Source organism: Camelina sativa, chromosome 19, assembly GCF_000633955.1.
Source record: "Camelina sativa cultivar DH55 chromosome 19, Cs, whole genome shotgun sequence".
NCBI classification, from domain to species: domain Eukaryota; kingdom Viridiplantae; phylum Streptophyta; class Magnoliopsida; order Brassicales; family Brassicaceae; genus Camelina; species Camelina sativa.
In genome coordinates this window covers 17,021,222-17,041,420 of record NC_025703.1, presented here as the reverse complement: position 1 = coordinate 17,041,420, position 20,199 = coordinate 17,021,222, and the positions used below count along the sequence as shown (strand labels likewise).

General features: G+C 33.6%; 1 protein-coding gene and 1 long non-coding RNA gene across 3 annotated transcripts; one reads left to right on the top strand and one right to left on the bottom strand.

Annotated features, from left to right (window-relative positions):
- Nucleotides 6,553–8,753, bottom strand: LOC104766564 (glucan endo-1,3-beta-glucosidase 12-like). The gene is made up of 3 exons (XM_010490476.2): nt 8,531–8,753; nt 7,093–8,421; nt 6,553–6,768 (listed from the first exon to the last, which is right to left on the bottom strand). Exons 1-3 carry the CDS (start codon nt 8,586–8,588, stop codon nt 6,734–6,736), a joined length of 1,422 nt encoding a protein of 473 aa, XP_010488778.1. The 5' UTR covers nt 8,589–8,753; the 3' UTR covers nt 6,553–6,733.
- LOC104766563 lies at nt 9,431–10,937 on the top strand. 2 transcript variants are annotated; one of them, XR_764065.2, is made up of 4 exons: nt 9,431–9,785; nt 10,076–10,385; nt 10,470–10,529; nt 10,620–10,937. It is a non-coding gene; the product is annotated as an uncharacterized LOC104766563 (long non-coding RNA). The 2 variants fall into 2 exon arrangements; XR_764064.2 differs by lacking the exon at nt 9,431–9,785 and adding an exon at nt 9,813–9,987.

Below are 20,199 nucleotides of genomic sequence, written 5' to 3'. Positions count from 1 at the left end.
ATCTTCCTGTTTGAGGTTCAGAATCTTCTTGGCAAAGGTAAATGCATGACCATGGCTTATCTAAGCTGGAGATTTCTCTGATCTGCTTGTTTTATGTGTTTAGTGGCTTGTAAGTACATTGTTGGGTTGCTAGAGGCTCTGGGAAGCTTTTTGTGGCTTTGGTTTGTGTGTTTTGGTGGTTTAGGGACGGAGATCCGGCAAGAAGCTTCGGGGAAAAACGGTGCTCGACATGTGCGTCGGTTGATGCACTTTGTGCGTTGGTAGATGCAATGTGAGGACGACGCGGATTGACCTAGGAGCATCGGTCGATGCCATGTGGAGGCGTCGGTCGATGCAATTAGGAATTTCGTGCAATGTCGAGCAAGCGTCGGTCGATGCAGTTTGTGTGTCGGTCGATGCAAGTTTACTTTGTGTCGGTCGATGCAACCTCAGTTGGTGTCGGTCGTTGCATGAGTTAGCGTCGGTCGATGCAGAGTCCTGGTTTGTTATTGTTTGGTTATTGATTGTTGGTTGATGGTTAGAGATGTGTCTATTGCTTGTGTGTATAGACCAATGGATGGGAGGATAGCCTTACTAAGTGTTTATTAAATACTCATGCATCTCAATTTGTGTTTGTGGTGCAGGTAAAGGCAAAGTGTGATCGTGAAATCCATGCAATGAAGAGGAGGATGTTCTAGTGACTCGATTGGTTGTTGTTTGGCTTTTGTTAGGTTGCTAGAGTTGAGTCCTAGAATGTTGTTTAGGATTGTTGGTTATGTGATTCATATTGTTTGGATTATTGATTTAATTGTTATGAATTATTATTGATATTGGTTATTTCCGCTGTTGGTTGTTTGTGGTTAGGGGGCTAGTAGATATGAGATCACTCGCTTAGATTATTATTATTATTATTATTATTATTATTATTATTATTATTATTATTATTATTATTATTATTATTATTATCACTATTATATTTACTGATTAAAAAAAAAAAACAGACCCGTCGTTTGATTGACTTACTATGAGGAGAAGATAGTGGAGAAAACTAAGGATCTTGAGCATTTTGAGTTTAAAATTCAAAGGAAGTATTACAAGATGACCTTTGGAGAGCTGAGAGATGTTTATGGTTTTCAACCAGGTTTAAGATTAGAGTATTATACTAATCCAAAGGAGTATGATATCTTTTAGGGAAACATTGGTGTAGGCAATTACACAGCTGGTCAGGTAAAAAACACAAGCATCATAGACTCTACAGTGAGATATGCCCACAAAATTCTCTCTCCTACACTCGATTTGCATTAAAACCAATTAAGATATTTAACCATAAACTCTAAAAGTCACTCTTAACATATAAACTTTTTCCTTGTAAATTTTGATGCTTCNATAATTATTATCCCCTTACTAACTTTGAGCTCTTTTTTTTTTTTTTTTTTCACTGAAAGGATTCTCGTTCATTGAGTTCAAACTTTTACAAACATCAGTACAGAAACTAAAGCCCCAAAAGAACAGGGGAAACTAACCCAAAAGAATAAGGGAAGCAAACAACTGCAAAAGCTAATAAGATTCAACTCTAAAAACTAAGTCAGTCGGGAGAGAAGCTTGGATTAGACACACCGACGCATGAGTTCTTCATCCGCAGATGAAGAAAGCTCAGAGAACAGACAAACACCAAACACTCACGAGAGCGAAGAGATAAAGCTGCAGTCAAACAAGATTAACAAGGAAATTGTAGAACTGAGAAGAAGAGCACCAGCTAAAAATGAAGAAACCATCCCCTTCTATACCGCTATATCTTCAATTGAAACTCAACCCACTAACTCTGATTGAAAAGCTATAGCTGCTGAAATGCTCCATTGAAAAGCTTATGTAAGGATGCGGGGAGGAAGGAATCTTCACCTACTGGGCGAGGTAACAAGGCCCCGAGAACATCTTCTTCAGAGAAAGAATGATAACCTTTTCTGTTCTCCCAACGAAAGGACTTCACACCGAAGCTGAACCAAAGCCTAGAGAAAATCAGATTCACCTTAACAGTCGGATAAACGAAACACAAACCTTAGATGTCACTTAACACCACCACAGAGGAAGAACCCGACAACAAAACCAAGTCGTGGAAACAGAAATCTGACTAAATACAAGCCTCAAACAAAGCAGCACCACCGCATAGTCAACAGGTTCCAAGAACAAAACTTTTCAAATCCACCTCGACAGCAACCGGAAAAACAAAAAGACATCACCACTCCCAATCCAACGAGAATAGAGCCAATGAGCCAGATTGTCAAGACAAACAAACCAGATCGGGAACTTGAGACCTCTAAGACCAGATCGGAGAAGCGAGAACGGAACCACCGGGGAATAGATCCGCCTACGAACAACACCAAACCGCCACAGGCAGGAGACGACAAGATTAAGGTTTGAGAAAGCTAGAAAGACACACACACTAGAAACTAAGAAGAGAAACTACTTCATTACAAGGGAGCAGGGCCGACGACGGTGCTGTGAAAGCCACCATTGCCGGCCAAACGATTTTTTTTTTTTTTTTTTGACGGCTAGGGCGAACACATCCTTGTATCTCTTCCATTTGACCTTTTTAATTTGCTAGTAGATGCTTAAACATCCTTGTTCTCATATTCACCATAGAACAAAGATGATAAACATCTAATGTCGCCGCAATACTACAATTATTCAAGATGTGGTTTTGTCCGTTCATACGCAATTGCGCCACTATTTCGCAATTTGAAACAGCTAACAGAAGTATACAATCTTTTTTTGTACACTATATAATATGGTTTATAAGATTAATCCTACTATATTAATTGAGAAGTACAAATATAAAATTAATCTTAAATTGTGTAAAAAATTACATTCAATTGACATTAGAAAAACTTAATTAAGATTAAATAATTAATTAAATAAATATTTTTAATAAAAAACGAAAATAGGGAAAACTATCAAATAAAACAAATTGTAGAAAAGAAAAAAAAAACTGTTAGAATCAAAACTAATTTGCCATTAAAAAAAACTAACAAATAAATTTTTTTTTAACTTTTTATTTACTTCATAACTCTAGAAAAGATTTCACAAAGGTTTAAATAATTTTATTCATTACATGCAAATGTTTTATTGACATGTTTTAAAATACCAAAAATTATCATATAAACAACAAATTTTTAATCACAAACCATTATAAATAATAAAATAACAAAATAAATTATTACAAATTTTCATCAAAAAAAGTTCAGCCCGCGGTTTTCCGCGGGATAGTACCTAGTTATTTAATTATTTTGAAAGGTTATATGTTATATAGGTTGTAACCATTAGTTAAATCTTATTTCAAATTTTTTTGAAAAGGATATTCCAAAAAATAAAATAAAATCTCCACAGAATATTTAATTAACCATATATAGGCAACAAAATCTCAAAAATTAATCACTTTTCCTCCGATTAAGAGTGATTTTTGATTAGACTAGCAAACTATATATCAAAAAGAACAGAAATAATGTTTATTATGATTGATTTGATAAATTTCAAAAAATTTAGACTAATCCGCGGAACAATCATAAGAAATCTCGAAAAAATTTCAAGTCTTCATATTTAGCATATGATTTTATTGCATAATGTTTTATTCACAACAACTTTTAAAAACAATCTCATAAATTATATTTTATATAAAAATTACAATATAAATAAATAAAAAATCTAGCACGGTCCTAATGTAGTAGAATTTATAATGCATGTTAGTGAAAATTATATCTTGGTAATTATTTATGTGGCAATAGTATATGACCAATACATTACTAAAAGTGGTTAAAATAGAGTATATGTATTTAGACCATCTCTAATGGTTTTCCCTATTTTACCTCTAAAATAGAGGAACTCTATAATATAGGTGACTTTTGCTCTAATGGATACCTCTAATTTTTCCTCTAAAAAGTAATATTCCATAGAGATTCCTTTTTTATTTTACTATTAATACCTTTTACTTATAAAAGTTGCAAACTAACCCATTTATTTTAGTATTTGTGAAACTTTCATAAAATTATGATATTATTTAAATATCACATTTATTAAAAGAAATATATTGCATCATATAAAATACAAAACCTCCACTTCATTAAATTATTATTAAACTATTTAAATATATATTTTATTTATTTTGATTATAAATATAAAAGTGTTAAAAATTCAATGACCATTTTATATAAAAAATTTCAACTCTATTATAGAGGAAAAAATAGAGTTCCTCAAAGAAAAAATAGAGATCTCTATTATAGAGGTAGAAATAGATATGAGTTGCAATAGATTTTACTCTAAAATAAAGTTAAAAAGCAAATATAAAGGTGGGTTATAGAACTATTATTGTAAATTGGGTTTTCTGGAAAACTTACGGATATTATTTTATTTTAAATATTGGTTACTCACAAAACCTTATTTTTTAAATGGGTCCACAAGACCTTTTTAAAATAATATGTAGAGTTAGATTCAAATGCTACGCTTCATATTTGAAGAGATGACATAACCATTTTGTTAAATAATTTAAGATGATTAATTTTGTTTTAATATCTCGAAGTAAAACCTATAATTTATCTTTTGTACTGTTAATATTTGCTAATATTTTACTTATATTTTACTTATATATAGTTCATATTTTGCTTATATCGTAAATAATATTTTCTGATTTCAATGATAACAAATATACATTATAATCAATATATGGTAATATTATATAAATATTTTTGGAAGTTATAATTTATACGAAAATTTCCTAATTAAATACTTTAACAAATGTGAAGACAAAACTAGAAACAAGTGTACGTATTGGAATCAAGTAATATCAAGTATTGTATCCCACATATCCTTAGACCAAAAAAGATAAATACAAATTTTTATTTTATTTTATAATATATAATGTGTGGTTGACAAAAAAAAACATATGATACAAAATGTTACTAACTTATGATACTACAAGAACATTCATTTGTTCATAACTTGTCAAGAAAAAAATTAGTTTATGAACCTAATTTACACAACACCACATATTGCAATGCTTCTTGTATTAATTGTCATGTCGTAAGCAATTTAATATCTTTGGTTCAAGCTGAAAGTTCACTGTCAACTAAAAAAACGGGGTGAATATTCTGAAACTGATAACTAAGGTTGAAGGTGTTTTCCATCGAGACTTTTTTAAGAAGTTGATGTCTTTATCCATATTAAGTTGTCTTCCATTGCATTTCAAAAACTTTACCACACAACCAAACATATCTTTAGTGCGAATGAAAACAGTTGGTGGAACACCCAGTGCCTTGCTTAGGCTATTTGTGGTTTAGGACGGATAAAAATTGTGATTTTTGTTATTAAAAATATTAATTTTTTTTTTAATTTCAAAAACAACAATGATCTTAAGATGAAAAAAAAAACATTAACCAAACTTTTCTATTTTTTTTTCCTAAAAATATATTTAGCCACAATTCCAAAACATAATTCTTTTATTCTGAATTATCTTTTTTTATTAGTTGTCTTCCATTAGTATTTTTATACTATAGTTATAACTATAAAACGTAATTATTTTAAGTGCAAAAATTTCCTTATACATAAAAAATATTAATTTTCTTATAATGACATAATGTCATGGATTTCTCAAACAAAACACCACTTTACAAACATATTTATGTTATCAACTTAAATATATATAAGCGTAGATAGAAAAAAATGTGGCTTAATAAATTTTAAAAAATTGGTGGCTTAGGGGCAAATGGCCTTTCCACAACACCTTAAGCACGACACTGGGAACACCAAACAATCTAAACAATGCTAGAGAAGTAGAGCGATGTCCAACTGGAGAATGATCGATTAAGTATGCAACAACATCTTTTTCTACAAAATCTTCAAAAACATATTTTTTGAACAAGCTACAAATTTTACCTTAGCCATTTTTAATTTTAAACATACGATTTTTTTCTTATGTTTATTAAGATTCTCTTTTTTTTTCTTATCTACAGCTTGTAGGTAGTAGTCCACCATCTCTTGTAAAGTCTCTACAATGATATTAGCAAACGAGTTTTTTCTTCTTTCTATTAAACGAGATTGCTTGTCGTAGTTTTCTCGTGAAGAATGTTAGATAGAATATATTTTTGTTGTCATTAGCGTTGTCTTTGTGAATCCAAAGCGGCAACAAGATCCATTTTGCTCTTCCTAATCGCTAGATTCAAAAATTAATTTTGTAAATTCTTGTTTTTCTGCTTGGGCAACCAATCCAGATATATTTTTTTAATTATTGTGTGGTTACAAAAAAAATTCTCCATCAAAACATCAACCAATAACTTTTTTATTTATTTTTTGACATTCAACCAAATAACCTGGGTTTCAAGTTCAACAATTGTATGATACAATTTGTATGGCCCAACACCAATAAACAAGACTGAGCTATAAGTCTTTTATATGGTACTTTTTGTATGGCCCAACCAGATATACTTTTTGTTATTGGTCAACACAAGTAGATACTTTATTTTCCCTACCTCAACTAATTATAGTAATTACGACAAAAACTGCCACACACATTTCTCGACTTCTGTAGCTTACCCAACATTAATAATTCCATTACCTAAATATTTAATATCAAGAACATCGTCTCAGGTGATATTAACAACACAACATTTAAAAAGTCAGAAGTTACAAAAATTAAATAAAAACTTCCGGTCAAACAAAAACACATCAAAATACGAATATATATAATTTAATCTCTAAATCGTCTTCCTTAGTATCCTGTCGGAAACTCGCATCTTCCATACTCTGCATATTCACATTAAATCAAAACCAATCAGCTTCTTTAAGATTCAAACTTAAAATATGTAAAAATAAATATCATAGGATTCTCTTTTAACACCAAGATGACGTAAAGCCACGACAAGTTAAAACACTAGTGGTCTACTATATATGTTCACGTGGGAACATTTGACCTCTGTCGTCCACACATCATATAATTAAACCCTCATCTACACTACCCTAAAACTACGCTAACCTAATCGGCGTAGGTTAGCATGAAAGCCCCAGAAATCTACTCTTAACATGCGCCACACTAATTAGCAAGAAAAAAAGAGAATGAGTTACACTCACTTGGTGGTTGGCTAACGACGTAAGCGGCGCCGCCGAAGTAGCAACTTCCACCGGCGCGTCCTTTCTTCTGATAATAACTATTAAACGCAAAGGAAGCGTGAGCCTCAAGTGTATCAGGACTGTAACAGTTAGCACCAGGTTGAATCGGACGGCAATCAGCACCACCTTCACCACAAGCATAATCTAAACCTCCTTGTAACCTCTCTTCACCAGCGTCACCATTGGCTACACACCAAGACTGACCATTCAAACTCTTCGAGACACCTCCTCCACCACTCATAGGAGGCGTCGTGACCTGGTGATCTCCGGTAACCGGAGTATGACCACCGTCACGGTAATGTTTAAGCCCTTCAGTAGTGAAAGGGATGTCGTAAACTTTCTTCTCATCAGGGAAGAAGAGACCATAGTTTCTCTCAGAGGTGGGACCTAGCTTCTTGTTCTCGTTGAACAGAGCAAAGAGATACACCGTTAGATCTGCTTTAGGACGTAACGGTGTACCACCACGTGTCAAGATCCGCCGTATAAGGTTTCCGTTGTAAGACGCTGCGTTTGCTATGGTGGCTCCGACTTCGTTCTCGTCTCCTTTCGACGGCCAGCCAGTTTCCGTCACAATGATCTCGATGTCGTCGTACTTTAAAGCCGACATAGCTGCAAAGACCGCGTCGATCTGAGCGTCAAAGAGATTAAAGTATCTCAAACCGTTGCCTGAATCAACCATTCCTGGATTTTCTCTGAGTAAAGCGTAGTCTAAAGGAATGACGTCAGAGTTTCCTTCGTAAGCAAAGAAAGGGTAGACATTGATCATGAGTCTTGAACCAGTCTCGCGTAAGAATTCAAGCATTGGTTTGATGACAGTGTCAACGAGTTCTGGTCGGAAAGATCCGGAGGAAGAAGGGTAAGAGTTTTGAAGAGCGCTTAAGGCAAGAGGTGAGGAGATTTTGATGTCGGAGTGGAGGTTGAAACTGACTAAAGCTTTGTGGATGTTTCTCATTGCAGGGATAAGGTAGTTTGTGGTGTTGTGTGGATCAACGAAGACTTCGTTACCAACAGCGATTGATTCTATCTGTGTTGAAGGATGGTAAGCAGCTACATTGCGTTTGACCCACGAAGCGGCGAAGGAAGCTCTCTTTGCGGCGGAGAAGAGTATCTCGTTTGGGACATCTACTGTGACTTTAATACCAGATCCGGATAAAGCTTTGAGAACTGATGGGTCTGCATCAAAGATCTTGACTCTGTTGATTCCTTGAGATTTAAGGAGCTGGACTACTTTGAATGCGGAGGGTAGTTCATCGGAGATACGGCCGTAGTTTACGCCGATGGAACCAGCATCTGCAAGAAAAAAGAAAAAAAAAAACAGAACATGAGAACAGAGTAATGAGAATGTGGTTTTGTAATGTAATGTTATGTTTTCTTGATAAATGTAATGTAACGTTGTTACCTGAGAGAGAAATGGGTGAGAGGAGGATGAGGAAGACGAGAGGTGCGAGAAGATCCATACTCAGCTTCTGGTGAGAAGTGAGTTGGAGAGAGAGAGATGAGAGCTTAAGAAGGAGCCACAGAGAGATTTAGGGTTGTGAGAGAGTGGTGTTGTGGGAGAGTGAGGGGAGGACTAACTAAAGTGGTGGTGGTAAACAAGGTAAAGAAGACTGGGTCTTATTATCCAAAAGGAATTATTAATAATAAGTGAATAATTATTAGGTTCTTACGTAATGTTTTTTAGTGACAGATTTTTTTATCTAGTGTATTTGAGTATTTCAATATTCATTTCACATGTGACATGTCATATAATTTGCATCACCTTCTCCACTATGATCCCATCTTTCACATGTTATTGCAGTTTGTAAACTTTGTACATATATGCTTAGAGTTTACAGCTAATCATGAGTAGAATTGATGGGGTGTTTATGAATCTGAATCATTTTGTTTTTGTTTTTACGTAAAGTTGAATTCTTTATTTACTAGTGGTTAGCTGTGTAGTATTTTTTATTTAGTGTGTAGTTGTGATAGTCATAAAAATTCTTATAGATCCTTTGAAGTAAAATAGAAAACAAAAATAAGTAAAAACAATAATAGAGGTAACATTGCACGCCGACCCTACCATGTTTTGTAAAATTCTTTATACTACTAGATGAATCTCCAACCGTAGAAATTAGAAAGAAAATATCAAAAAAAAAAAAAATTCAAAATTTAGAGTCACTCGCTATTTTTTTTGTGAAACAATTTCCTAATACAAGTCTAGTAGATAAAAGTACAAAAACTCTTGTAGACAGACTTTAAGACCATGGGCAACGCCGTAGTTTCGGTCCGTCCCCTGATTTATTTGGATTTAAATTTAAATCATAAAAGCCCAATTACGAAAAAACGGTTCTTATTTGGGGACGTTTTTTGTCCGTGTACTTGGACACGTGGAAGCTGGTCGTCGAGAGAAAGTTCTCCAATTCTCTCTTCTATCTCGACTCCGTCTCCGTCTTCGTCTTGGGTCCGGTGGCCACACACGATCTGAACCCAGTCGCCGGCAGTCATCGCCCACCGTTTGGTGTTGCAATCTTTCTCTCTCCTTCAAACTCGTAAGCTTTAGAGTATATCAACCAGATGTTCCCAAAGCTTCGGTTCCTTCCAAATCATCTCATCACCACCAGGAACAGCCAGCTACGTCTCACTGAAGAGCAATCGCTTCTTCTTAATTAGATGAGGTAACTAAAATCGTTGATGATTGATTGATTGATTGATTGGTTCTATCTTGATTAGTTTGATTGGAACGCATAGAGAGAGAGAGAGAGAGAGAGCTAGTTTTATCTTGATTAGTTCTTCTTGTTGTTGTTGGATCATTATGTGATTAACCATTATGTGCGGTCACAAATCTGCCATATATTTAGTGTTCTAGAGATTACAAAGGTGCTCTGTTGCTAATTATTAGACTGCTCAGAGTTAGAGGAGTAATGTAGTAATATCAATAGAACTTGAGTTGTATTGATATTTATAGGTCCAGTTGCTGAAGACATGTTTCATTGGCAAGCTACAATAATGGGTCCTGCAGAGAGTCCGTATTCAGGGGGTGTGTTTCTCGTTACCATTCACTTCCCTCCCGATTATCCTTTCAAACCACCAAACTGTAGTAAAGTTAGCTTTTGAAATGCCTCAAGGAATCAATGGCCTTAGATCAAAGTTCATAGTAAAGTCCTGCAGTAGATGATGACGGAGATTGTTTTTCTCCCTTGGCGCTGAATGCGACCTCCGTAAACGTTGAAGTCTATTATAACAAAGCTGTGAACTATACATTGATGGTCACTTTTGTATCCTATGTTCTAACCTTTTTCCATTCCATCATAACATGGATACACTTTTTAGCGAATTCCTTAACTTGTTATTGTACTTAGGTCTCGTTCCTACAGGTTCTTTTGTTGATCCGACAAATGGAGCACAGTAACACACAATCCGTAAGATTCTTGCTTTTTTGTTAATCTGATTTGTTTTTTAGAAGAGACTGGATGCTAACTTTGGAATTACTCTTCTTGTATTTATGCAAGGGTGCTGCAAAGGTCTCTATAGTAATGATCGGGTAACAAGCCATCATGGATTCTTATTTATGCCTTTTACATCTCACAGCTGGGATTTTAGTTGGTATGTATTTTATAAAATAATCTCACACTTGTGTTTCCTCTTTGTTTAGATGGTAATCTTATGTTATAACAATGTTAATGTTAATTTTTGTAACTTTTAAAATATTATTATTTTATTTGGGGGACCAAATACAAATAGACACCAATGTTCATACTAAAAATAAGAACCTTTCAAAATAATACTTTTAAATTTGGGGGACCAAAAATTGTCCCTAACCAATGCCCATGCTCTAAGGTGAGAAGACAAAAGTTACAAAAATGTCTAAAGATTCCTGACGAGCTAGCTAGCTACAAAAATTTAACAAAAAATGGTAAGACTTTGAAATTGCTAAATTTTGAAGAGATCGAGATAGTGGGCAAAAGAGAGTGGCGCCCACATGATAGAAGATGAGCCGTTCGCAGAACACGATGCCTCGTGCCTTGGACTCTCTTACACGTAGTATCTCTGTTCATTCCGGTCCCATTAACCCTCTTCGCTCTTGTCTCCTTCCACACGTGTGTGCCTGTACTGTTAAATGTGAATTGATGCCTATAATAAACGTAGCCTAGCTAATCGAGTAAATCGGTTTAGCTGGTTCTGGTTTAACAGCTGAAATAAATGTGCAACAAAATGTTTGGTACGGTTTTAAAGTGTTTTGGATTTCCTTTATATTGGTTGGATATGAATTTTTATTTCGATTTTGGCTTTCAAACGTCAAAACATTTTTCACACTCCCAATTTAATTTTTTTTGTAATAAAAATCAGAAAAACAAAAAGCTAGTATAAATAGATGTCATTTGTTGACAAAAAGAAAGAAATAGTGGTTGTGTCCGATGTTAGAGGGGTATTAAACTTACATTTTAGAAGATTTTACGGTATTTTTAAAATCATTTGTTATTCAATTGATGATTTAAAAAAAAATGAAATCCTACATTATTAAACTTGACATTTATGTAAAATCATTTAAAATGATTTACAATTTCTTGTTATTCAATCCATAATCTGTAAAACTTACTTAAAATCTACTGTTATTTAAAATATCACAACTTTTTTTTAAAGAGTTACTTTGAATGATTTTAAGAGACTTTTTTTTTAGTTGAAAAATATGACTTAAAATCACATCCTTTAAGATGGAATTTTGAAGGATTTCCAAAATTCCTAAAAGCTTTGTTCGTGCAGGCTATAGCATGGGTTAAATAACTTCAGTTTTTATTTTAGAAAAGTCTCTTACTCTCCATCTAAACTATATATCATGATAAGAGTATTCTAAGCTTTAAGAAGATTTTGTCCTCGTCAATCTCTTTTTCTCCCCCCCGAGTTCGCCTTAGCTGTCGCCCAAAAGTTTCAAATCTTCGTTTGCCCTCTCCGGTGACCGGTGCTCCTCGCCGTAGCTGTGAGAGGGCCCCCGTTGCTCTGTAGTTCGTTTGTTTTGCTTTCGTTTGTGTTGCTTTGGGTATATCTGGCGGATCGATGGTGTGGTTAGTGTGCTCAGAAAATGAGATGGTCTTCACAGTAAGGTCTAATCGACGGTCTTTTGAGCATATGTTCGTCCTCCCCCGGCGGTTTCAGGAGAAGCCTTTGTTACCTTTGTCAGATCCGGTGTTGTCCTGACCTCTTAGGTGATGCTTCTTGTTTATGTCGCCATGGGTTCTTGTTGTCTCCTGTTTGAGTAAGCTGTTTCTCCCGTCCTTCTCCTATTTCGTTTAGCTAGGGTTAGGTGTATAGTGTTGTTTGCAGTCTTGTTGAACCTTCATTTGGGGAACCTTGTTGGAGGATTCATGGTTTGATTTGTGATTGTGTTGAGCAAGCGGTTAGAGCAGTCTTCTCTGTGAGGGTTTCTGATTACAAGTAAAGTTGATGATGCCAAATCTTAGATCAACGGTTTTTTAGAAGAATAATTGCCATTGGGGTTTGCTTGTTCCTGTCTCAGATCTTGTTGCTGGTCTTGTGCTTATTTTCATTTTAAGCTGCAAATTTGGAATGGTTTGTTAGATCAAGCCTTTGCCTTTACTCCCAGTCCTTGTCTCCATGTTTCAGCCGGTGGTTCCTTTTTAGGATCATCTCCTTTCTTAGTAGAAGTTTCGTGCTTAGTGTTTGGTTGGTAGTCTTCAAAGCTTACTGTGAATTATTGTCCTTGGTGTTTGCGGCGTGTGTTAACTTTGAGAAGTTGTGCTTTGCTCCTTGTCCCCACTTTCATGATTTGTTTAGATATGATCGCCTTTTGAAGGATTCTAGTTAGACGTAATGAGACGCATCAGTCGTCATCGTCGTCGCATCTGGGAGTTTGTTTGAGTCTCTATGAACTTCTATGAGTGCTCTTTGCTTTCCGGGTTATGATGTCCTTGGTTCTTGAGAGATTGGCTTTCAACATGATAGGAGGAGGTAGATGTTATCTACGGATTGGCCGTGGGCAGACGTGATAAATCACATGCGTAGGTGTTTTAGAAGAAGAAGTTTCTCTGCTACCTTGGTTCTACCATATTTAAGGTTGTTGACTTGTTATCTCTGCTTATAGCTTAAGGAGTTTTCCTCTCTCGATTCGGTTTTGATATTATTTGTTTGTATGTCTAGTTCGGTTTATTGTCTCCCTTCGATAGGGCTTAGTTTCCGGAAAATTCCTTTTCATTCGGCAGTTGACTCTGTGGACTTCTAGTTGTCCGCCGGTTTAAGTGTTCCTTTTTTGGACGTTTATAATCCATCTTTGATTCCAAAACAAATTATGATAAAATTTTAGATGACCAAACAAAAAAAAGCTTTAAGAAAGTTTTCTATATGATAACTCCGAAAATTTGATCCAAATATTTATAAGTATTGATAATATTTCATAAGGTATTTTTTAAATTCTTACACATGTATAATTATAATTTATGTATGCTTTCATAAAGTTCACACGTATTAGAAAAGATCTTGGATATTTTAAAAACATTTTTTTATTAAATTTAAAGGAAGGATATTTTTAAGAAATAATATTGAAAGTGGTATTTTTAACAATTTTTCGAATAATAGGTTTTTTGTTTTGTTTTGCATATTTAACTAATAGAAAAAAAATTCCTTGACTAAAACTGATTAAAAAAACAAATGAGCTTGACATATTACGAATAATTTTCCTCCTTAAAGCTAAAAACTATGTCCATCTAATCCCTACTGTAATACCCCTCCCCGGGGCCTAAAATTTATGCGCAATGGCCGTGGGACGGCTATCATGCAAGAATCGATCAAGACAATGGGGAAGTAATTTTTGGGCTGAGCCAAAGTATGGTTAGACAATTTAAAAGCCTTTGGTCGAAGAAAATATGAAGACGAACAGAGAAATAAGATTTTGGTATGGTGGTGAAGTTTCTGGCCGATGGTCGTACGCGTCCGCCAGCTTACCGTACCGTCCGCGTCCGTTAGCTACTAGGAAAGCTGCTGGAATGGACGGCCATGATTGATCGGAGATGAGGATTATCCGATAGGAGAAGATAAGGTTGTGGATAAGCTCGCCCAACCTTATCTGCCATGTGTCGCCGTCCGGAGCATGATTAGTGTCCAGACATGTGTCACGACGGCGTGATCCCTATTCACCCCCAACTGCTTCCACAACCGACCTAGGGAACCTATATAAACCCCTCTTCCCATTTTGTTTCTCTTCACACCAAAAACCAAACCAAAAGCCCTTAGTGGGCGAGAGTGTGAATGAGTGTCCGAAGGTCCGCGAGCTAGAGTCCAAGAGAGTTTGGGTCGAGAGTCTAGGAGTTTTAGTCGCTAGACTAAGGTAAGTTCTGAAGCGCGTGGGGTAGCACGCGATAGAGTTTTATTTATTTAATTAGTTAGTTAATTATTTATTTAATTAATAAATTAGTTATTTGTTTATTTATTTATTTAGAGTGAGGTTAGGATTTTATAGTTAGAATAATAAGGGGATATTATTCTTGGGTTATTGCTTGCTTTATTGCATTGCGTATTTGCTTGCATTGTGTGATTTCTTGTTGTTAAGCTTGTGTGATTGTTTGATATAGCGTCGCGATGGTGTAGCCGTAATGCTGTCCGATCGCTATATTATTGCTTGCCTGCATGTTAGTTAGTATCATTTAGGTAGTTGCATTAGGCGAATCATGAGGATCCCGTCGTCTGTTGTGCGTTGCATGTAACTCCGTAACGTGATGGCTTACGAAGGTTCAGAGCGGGTCATGTCCGACCGGACGCTACATGACGATGTAGTATGAAGGGATGTGTATCCTTTTTAGACTTTGTGTCTAGGGGTGTGAGGCATTGTCTTGGGATATCATGGATTCGATTGGGGCCCAACTTAGGAGATAAGCATTGCATATTGTTTGATTTCTTTTGCTTGAGGCTTCTAAGCCGCCTTGATTGTTATTCCGCTGTTTGCTTGCTGATTGTTATTTTGGGGTTGGGTTGGGTTATTCATTAGAATCCCGGACTTAATGAGTAATAATAGATTACTCAGGATGCTACCCAATTTGTTTTACATGTAACCTTAGTGGGGAGACCTTAGGGGTAGTAAAGGACGTTAGGCCAGCCGGTGTAGATTTCCTTGCCTTTGTAAGATGTAGTTTTTGTATATATTATGTATTACTCGATTTAACATTATCAATAAAGCGATGTTTTCTTAAAAACCCGTGTCTCCCAATGATATTTATTAGTCTAGTCCGGACTAATCACAACTCGCGCATCGCGGTACGTGTTGCAAAGCCTTAGACCATGATTCGCGAGGAACAGGCATCTGCGGTTAGACGGCTTAGGCGATCGGATGCATTCCGGGAACCTCGGTCGGCCGGCTGCGGGCGTCCTATACGTGATGCTCTCGGTCTGTTCGTGGCCTAGAACGGGTCGGGGGTGTTACACCTACCATTATCTATACTATTAAAGCAGAAGTATTTATGGACAAACTTTTGGATTATGACTTTGTTTTGGTAGTTTTTAAATAAAATGGTTAGTAATTGATAATTATTAATATATTAGTATATCATGGAATTAAAATTCTCTAACTATTTCAAATTAAGTCGGATCCCACGCGGATCATTTAATACCCGATTAGTTGACCCGATTATCTCTTTAAATATATTTATTATCTATTAATCAACCATAATCTTGCCTAAATCTTAATCAATTATAATATTTAATTAAGGAAAACATATACATCAAAATTAAATTAGGAAAAGTTTAAATACAGAATAAATCAAATCTAAATTTCTGATTCTCTAAAAATCTTTTAGGAAAAAACGAAAAAAACAAGAAAAAAAAAATTACAGTTAATATTTGTAAATATTTTTCATCACAGTTTTAGGAACAAATAGGTAAATCCAGTTTAATTTTGAAATACAATTTAAAATCAAATTTAAATTAATTTTAAAAGGTATTTTAAAATAGTAAAACATTCATTATAGCCTTAATAATATAAAGTTAATTAATATATGCGATATGTGAAATTAATAAAAATCAATTCAAATTTATTTTAATGGATATATAACATATATATAAAATCAACTTATTTTAATGGATATATAAAATCAACTTATTTTAATGGATATATAAAATCAATTTATTTTAATGGATATATAAAATATATCTCTAAAACACAATATATGCAAGAAGTATCTTTAAAAAGATCTTATGTAACTAATATATTTTGTAATTATAAATGAAAATAATATATATTTGTGAAAATAAACTATTTCATGGATTACATTTGTTGTTTAAGAAAAATTACAAAAAAATAATTTTTGTAAAAAAAAGAAGCAAAGAAATTTCAATTTATATTTATATTTCTAACTAATAATTACCCTAAAATAAGTAATTAAAACTCTAAAATTCAATAATTACAATTGGTTGACTATATTGTATTACTATATTTATGCAAAATTGAATATTAATAAGTAGCTTTTTAATTTATTTACTATTTACAAATCTTATATTGCAGAAAGAAATAAATTATATGTTAAAAAATATGAGAAAAGCATAAAATTTAGTTATGTTCTTAACCAAAAATTTTAGACGATAAAAATTGTCTAATAGTTAATTATTTAAAAGAGAACATTTATGGGACATAAAAAAATTTATGGATAGAAACGAGATGAAAGAGGACAAGACAAAATGGGATGAGACGAGATGTCCTTGCCATTCTCAAATAGTTACGTGTAGGTTATATATGTGCAATAGTCCACATGGTATTATCATTAAATATTGAATAAACTCAAAAATATAATTGCTGTATTTATGTATATTTGCTATAGCACGGGATGTCACATTTTGTAAATTAATTATCTGGAAAATGATTTTGTGTTGCGAATTCATTCTAAATCAATTTAAGATATATTTATAATATATTAGTAATATTATAAATATTAAATGTGGATATTTACGGGTCAAGTAATGAAACAATAATGAGTCGGATAATAGGACGGGTCTAGAAAATAAATATTTGATACTTGACCTTTACCACAGATCTATAATCCGATACAAGATGGGACTGGACGGGATGGAACAGGACAAGACGGGTTTTCCGTTCTAATATAGATATGTGTATGTTATCTACGTACAATAATCTAACTACAATCAAATTAAAGTAAGATATTTGAATGTAACACCCTTAAACAAATTGTGAGACATATTTTGATTAGTTTAAAAATGTACATGTATGTCAGGTAATATTTCAACAAACAAGGGCTATATTTGAGTTTATAGATAGATTACAAAACATCATAAATTATCAGTGAACACTACAAGAAAATAATATTATTAAGACGAAATATTTAGTCACAATAAAAAGTATTTAGTCACAATATAAACATTGTTACGAATTTGTGATGATTTTTGAATGGTTGCAATACAATGGTCACAAATTTTTATTTGTAACAAAAATGTCACAAGAGTTGCAACAAATATATTAGTAACCATTTTGTCATCAATAATTACGACACAAAAAGTAACAAAACTGTCTCTATTATAGACCAACAAAACGTCTTTAAATCGTCACAATTCGTGTTTAAAATAACGTTTTAATTATGTATCTTATTATTACGAAACTATAGTCTCAAATGGTCACAAATGATAATTAAAAATTTGTCGTAAAATTTTAACAAATACTCAAAAATCATGATATTTTGTGACTATCATAATGTCCAATCTTATCATTAGAAGTTAGTTTCAAATGGTCACAAGTTATTACTAAAAAATTCATTGTATATGATAAAAATTATAACTAAAAAATTAATCTCAATAGAATATTATTTTCTTAAGTTTATAATCATACAATTTTTTTTATAATCATAAACATTAGATATACATTATAAGCTATCTTTATTCTTACAAAGAAAATAAATCACAAATTCGACCAGATGCACATATTCGACCATAACTTTCATATTATAACTCCGATGGAAACGCTCTTAGACTCTCTGGAAAGGTAAGACTCAGATCTTTCCAACGGCGGGTAGATCAGCTTCTTGTTCAATTTGTAGCCGTGGGAAACGTTTTCACATGTATAACTTTTAATCTACAAAAAAGGTTACAAAATTTTTTGGGGAAAACTCACCAAAATTCGTCCATAAAAGAGTCCGTTTACCCCTTCTTTTCCACCATCTCCTAGGCCATGTAAGATTTGTCCTTAATCTCAATTTTGGCTCCTTGTTCTTTTTCTCTCAAATGGTTTACTCTCTCTCTCTAGGTTTAGGAGGCACAAAATTATAAAGAATAAAATCCTAATCATCTCTTAAATAAGTCTTGTTAAATTAGGGTTAGAGATTTGGCTTAATGGGCTTTGTATAAATGACATAACAATTTATACTATTTTATGACTAATGTTTACTCATTTTAATGTCACAAACTGTGACTGGCATATCTGTTATAAGTTCATAACTAATTTGCAACAACAAATTGGTCACAATGTAGTCATAAAAGTGACGATTAATATTATCGTAGCATATTCGTCACTAAGTGTGACAAAATTTTGTTACTGATTATGACCGTGTTGTAGCACAAGATACTACCTAGTTTATAAATACTTTAAAAAAAAATCTCTCTCTTTTCGTGATTGTTGAAATACAGTTTAGACTTGAGTAAGGAATGAGGAATGACTGTAAACGTCAAATTAGCTTTGAAGCATTCTTGCTAAGGTAAATGAAGAATTTTCAGACAATTGACACAAAACAAAAAGTAGTGGACCATGATTTATATTATACATATGGGAATCATATGAACTTGACGAATTGTGACAATGGGAGTTTGTTACTAAAAATATTTTTCAATAATTGTATTGATGGGTCCACAAATGTTATTCTGAAAGAAACTTATAGAATTTATTATGAATTGTGAGTTTACAAAGAGCAAAGAAAAGAGATATACTATATATTTCTAAATCTTTGGATAAAACTTTGAATGGTTGCAGCAAATGTAAAATACAAAACCATTAATGGATTGGACCACTTTTTGTTTACTATTCATAAATTGTAACTTTTTTACAAAATTATTTGACTTTCTAGATAAAAAAAGATCCACAACAATCATTTACTAGTTCAATTCTATAATCTTTTTCAAAAATCAAACTGAATTTCTATTTGATTTAAAAAATAGAAATTATAACAAAAAGATTTTAAAATCAAATTTCATCATGTTGAGAATTTCAACCACTTTGAAGCAATCACTTTTCCAAAAATCAGAATTTATTTCTACATATACATTTTTTATTTTATTTCACAGACTAGGATTCATAGTTTTCTATTAATTGTCAGAATTGCAATATTTACACATGACTTATGTAACATCCGCAAACCGAAATCCTAGTTTAGGGATTGTATCGGTCGATGCATAGCCGGTTTAGTGCGGACGAGTTTAAGTTAAACGCTGCGTTTTGGGTTAGGGGAAACCCTTAATTCGTGTTTTTGTCTCATTCGGCGAGTTTAGCCGTTTTTGAGAGAAAAAAAGAGAGAAAAGTGTTCTTGAGCGTTTTTGAAATTTTGGGAGATTGGAAGCTGTTCCTGTAAAGATCTGTAGCTGGGATCGTTGTAGGAGCTTCTTGAAAGTGTTTTTTTGTTTGTTCAAGGTTCAGAATCGTCTTGGGCAAAGGTAAGTGCATGACCATTGAAACGACCTGACCCGTTTTTTTTTTAAATAATAAATAATAGATAATAATAATAATAATAAACTACAACTAGTGGTCCCATACCCATTAGCCACCTAACCACAAGCAAAACCAACAGCGGAAATAACGGATACCAATATCCAAACAATAATCCAATAACTAATAACCAATAATCAAATATAACAATACTCCAATATCAAACAACAGGAAACAAAGAACCATCAACCTAGCAAGTTCTAAAGACCCAACTCTAGCAACCTAGCAATGCCAGACAAAATCCAATCGAGTCCCTAGAACATCCTCCTCTTCATTGCCTTGATTCCACGATCACACTTTGCCTTTACCTGGATCACAAACACAAATTGCAATGCATGAGTATTTTATAAACACTCAGTAAGGCAATCCTCCCATCTACTGGGCTATAAACA

Bases quoted from the DNA above. Each gene is read 5' to 3' on its own strand.
- LOC104766564 (XM_010490476.2), bottom strand. From the start codon at position 8,588: ATGGATCTTCTCGCACCTCTCGTCTTCCTCATCCTCCTCTCACCCATT. The intron at 8,422-8,530 runs GTAACAACGTTA...TTTTTCTTGCAG, and splicing joins CTCACCCATTTCTCTCTCAG to ATGCTGGTTCCATCGGCGTA. The intron at 6,769-7,092 runs GTGAGTGTAACT...GTGAATATGCAG, and splicing joins CGTCGTTAGCCAACCACCAA to AGTATGGAAGATGCGAGTTT.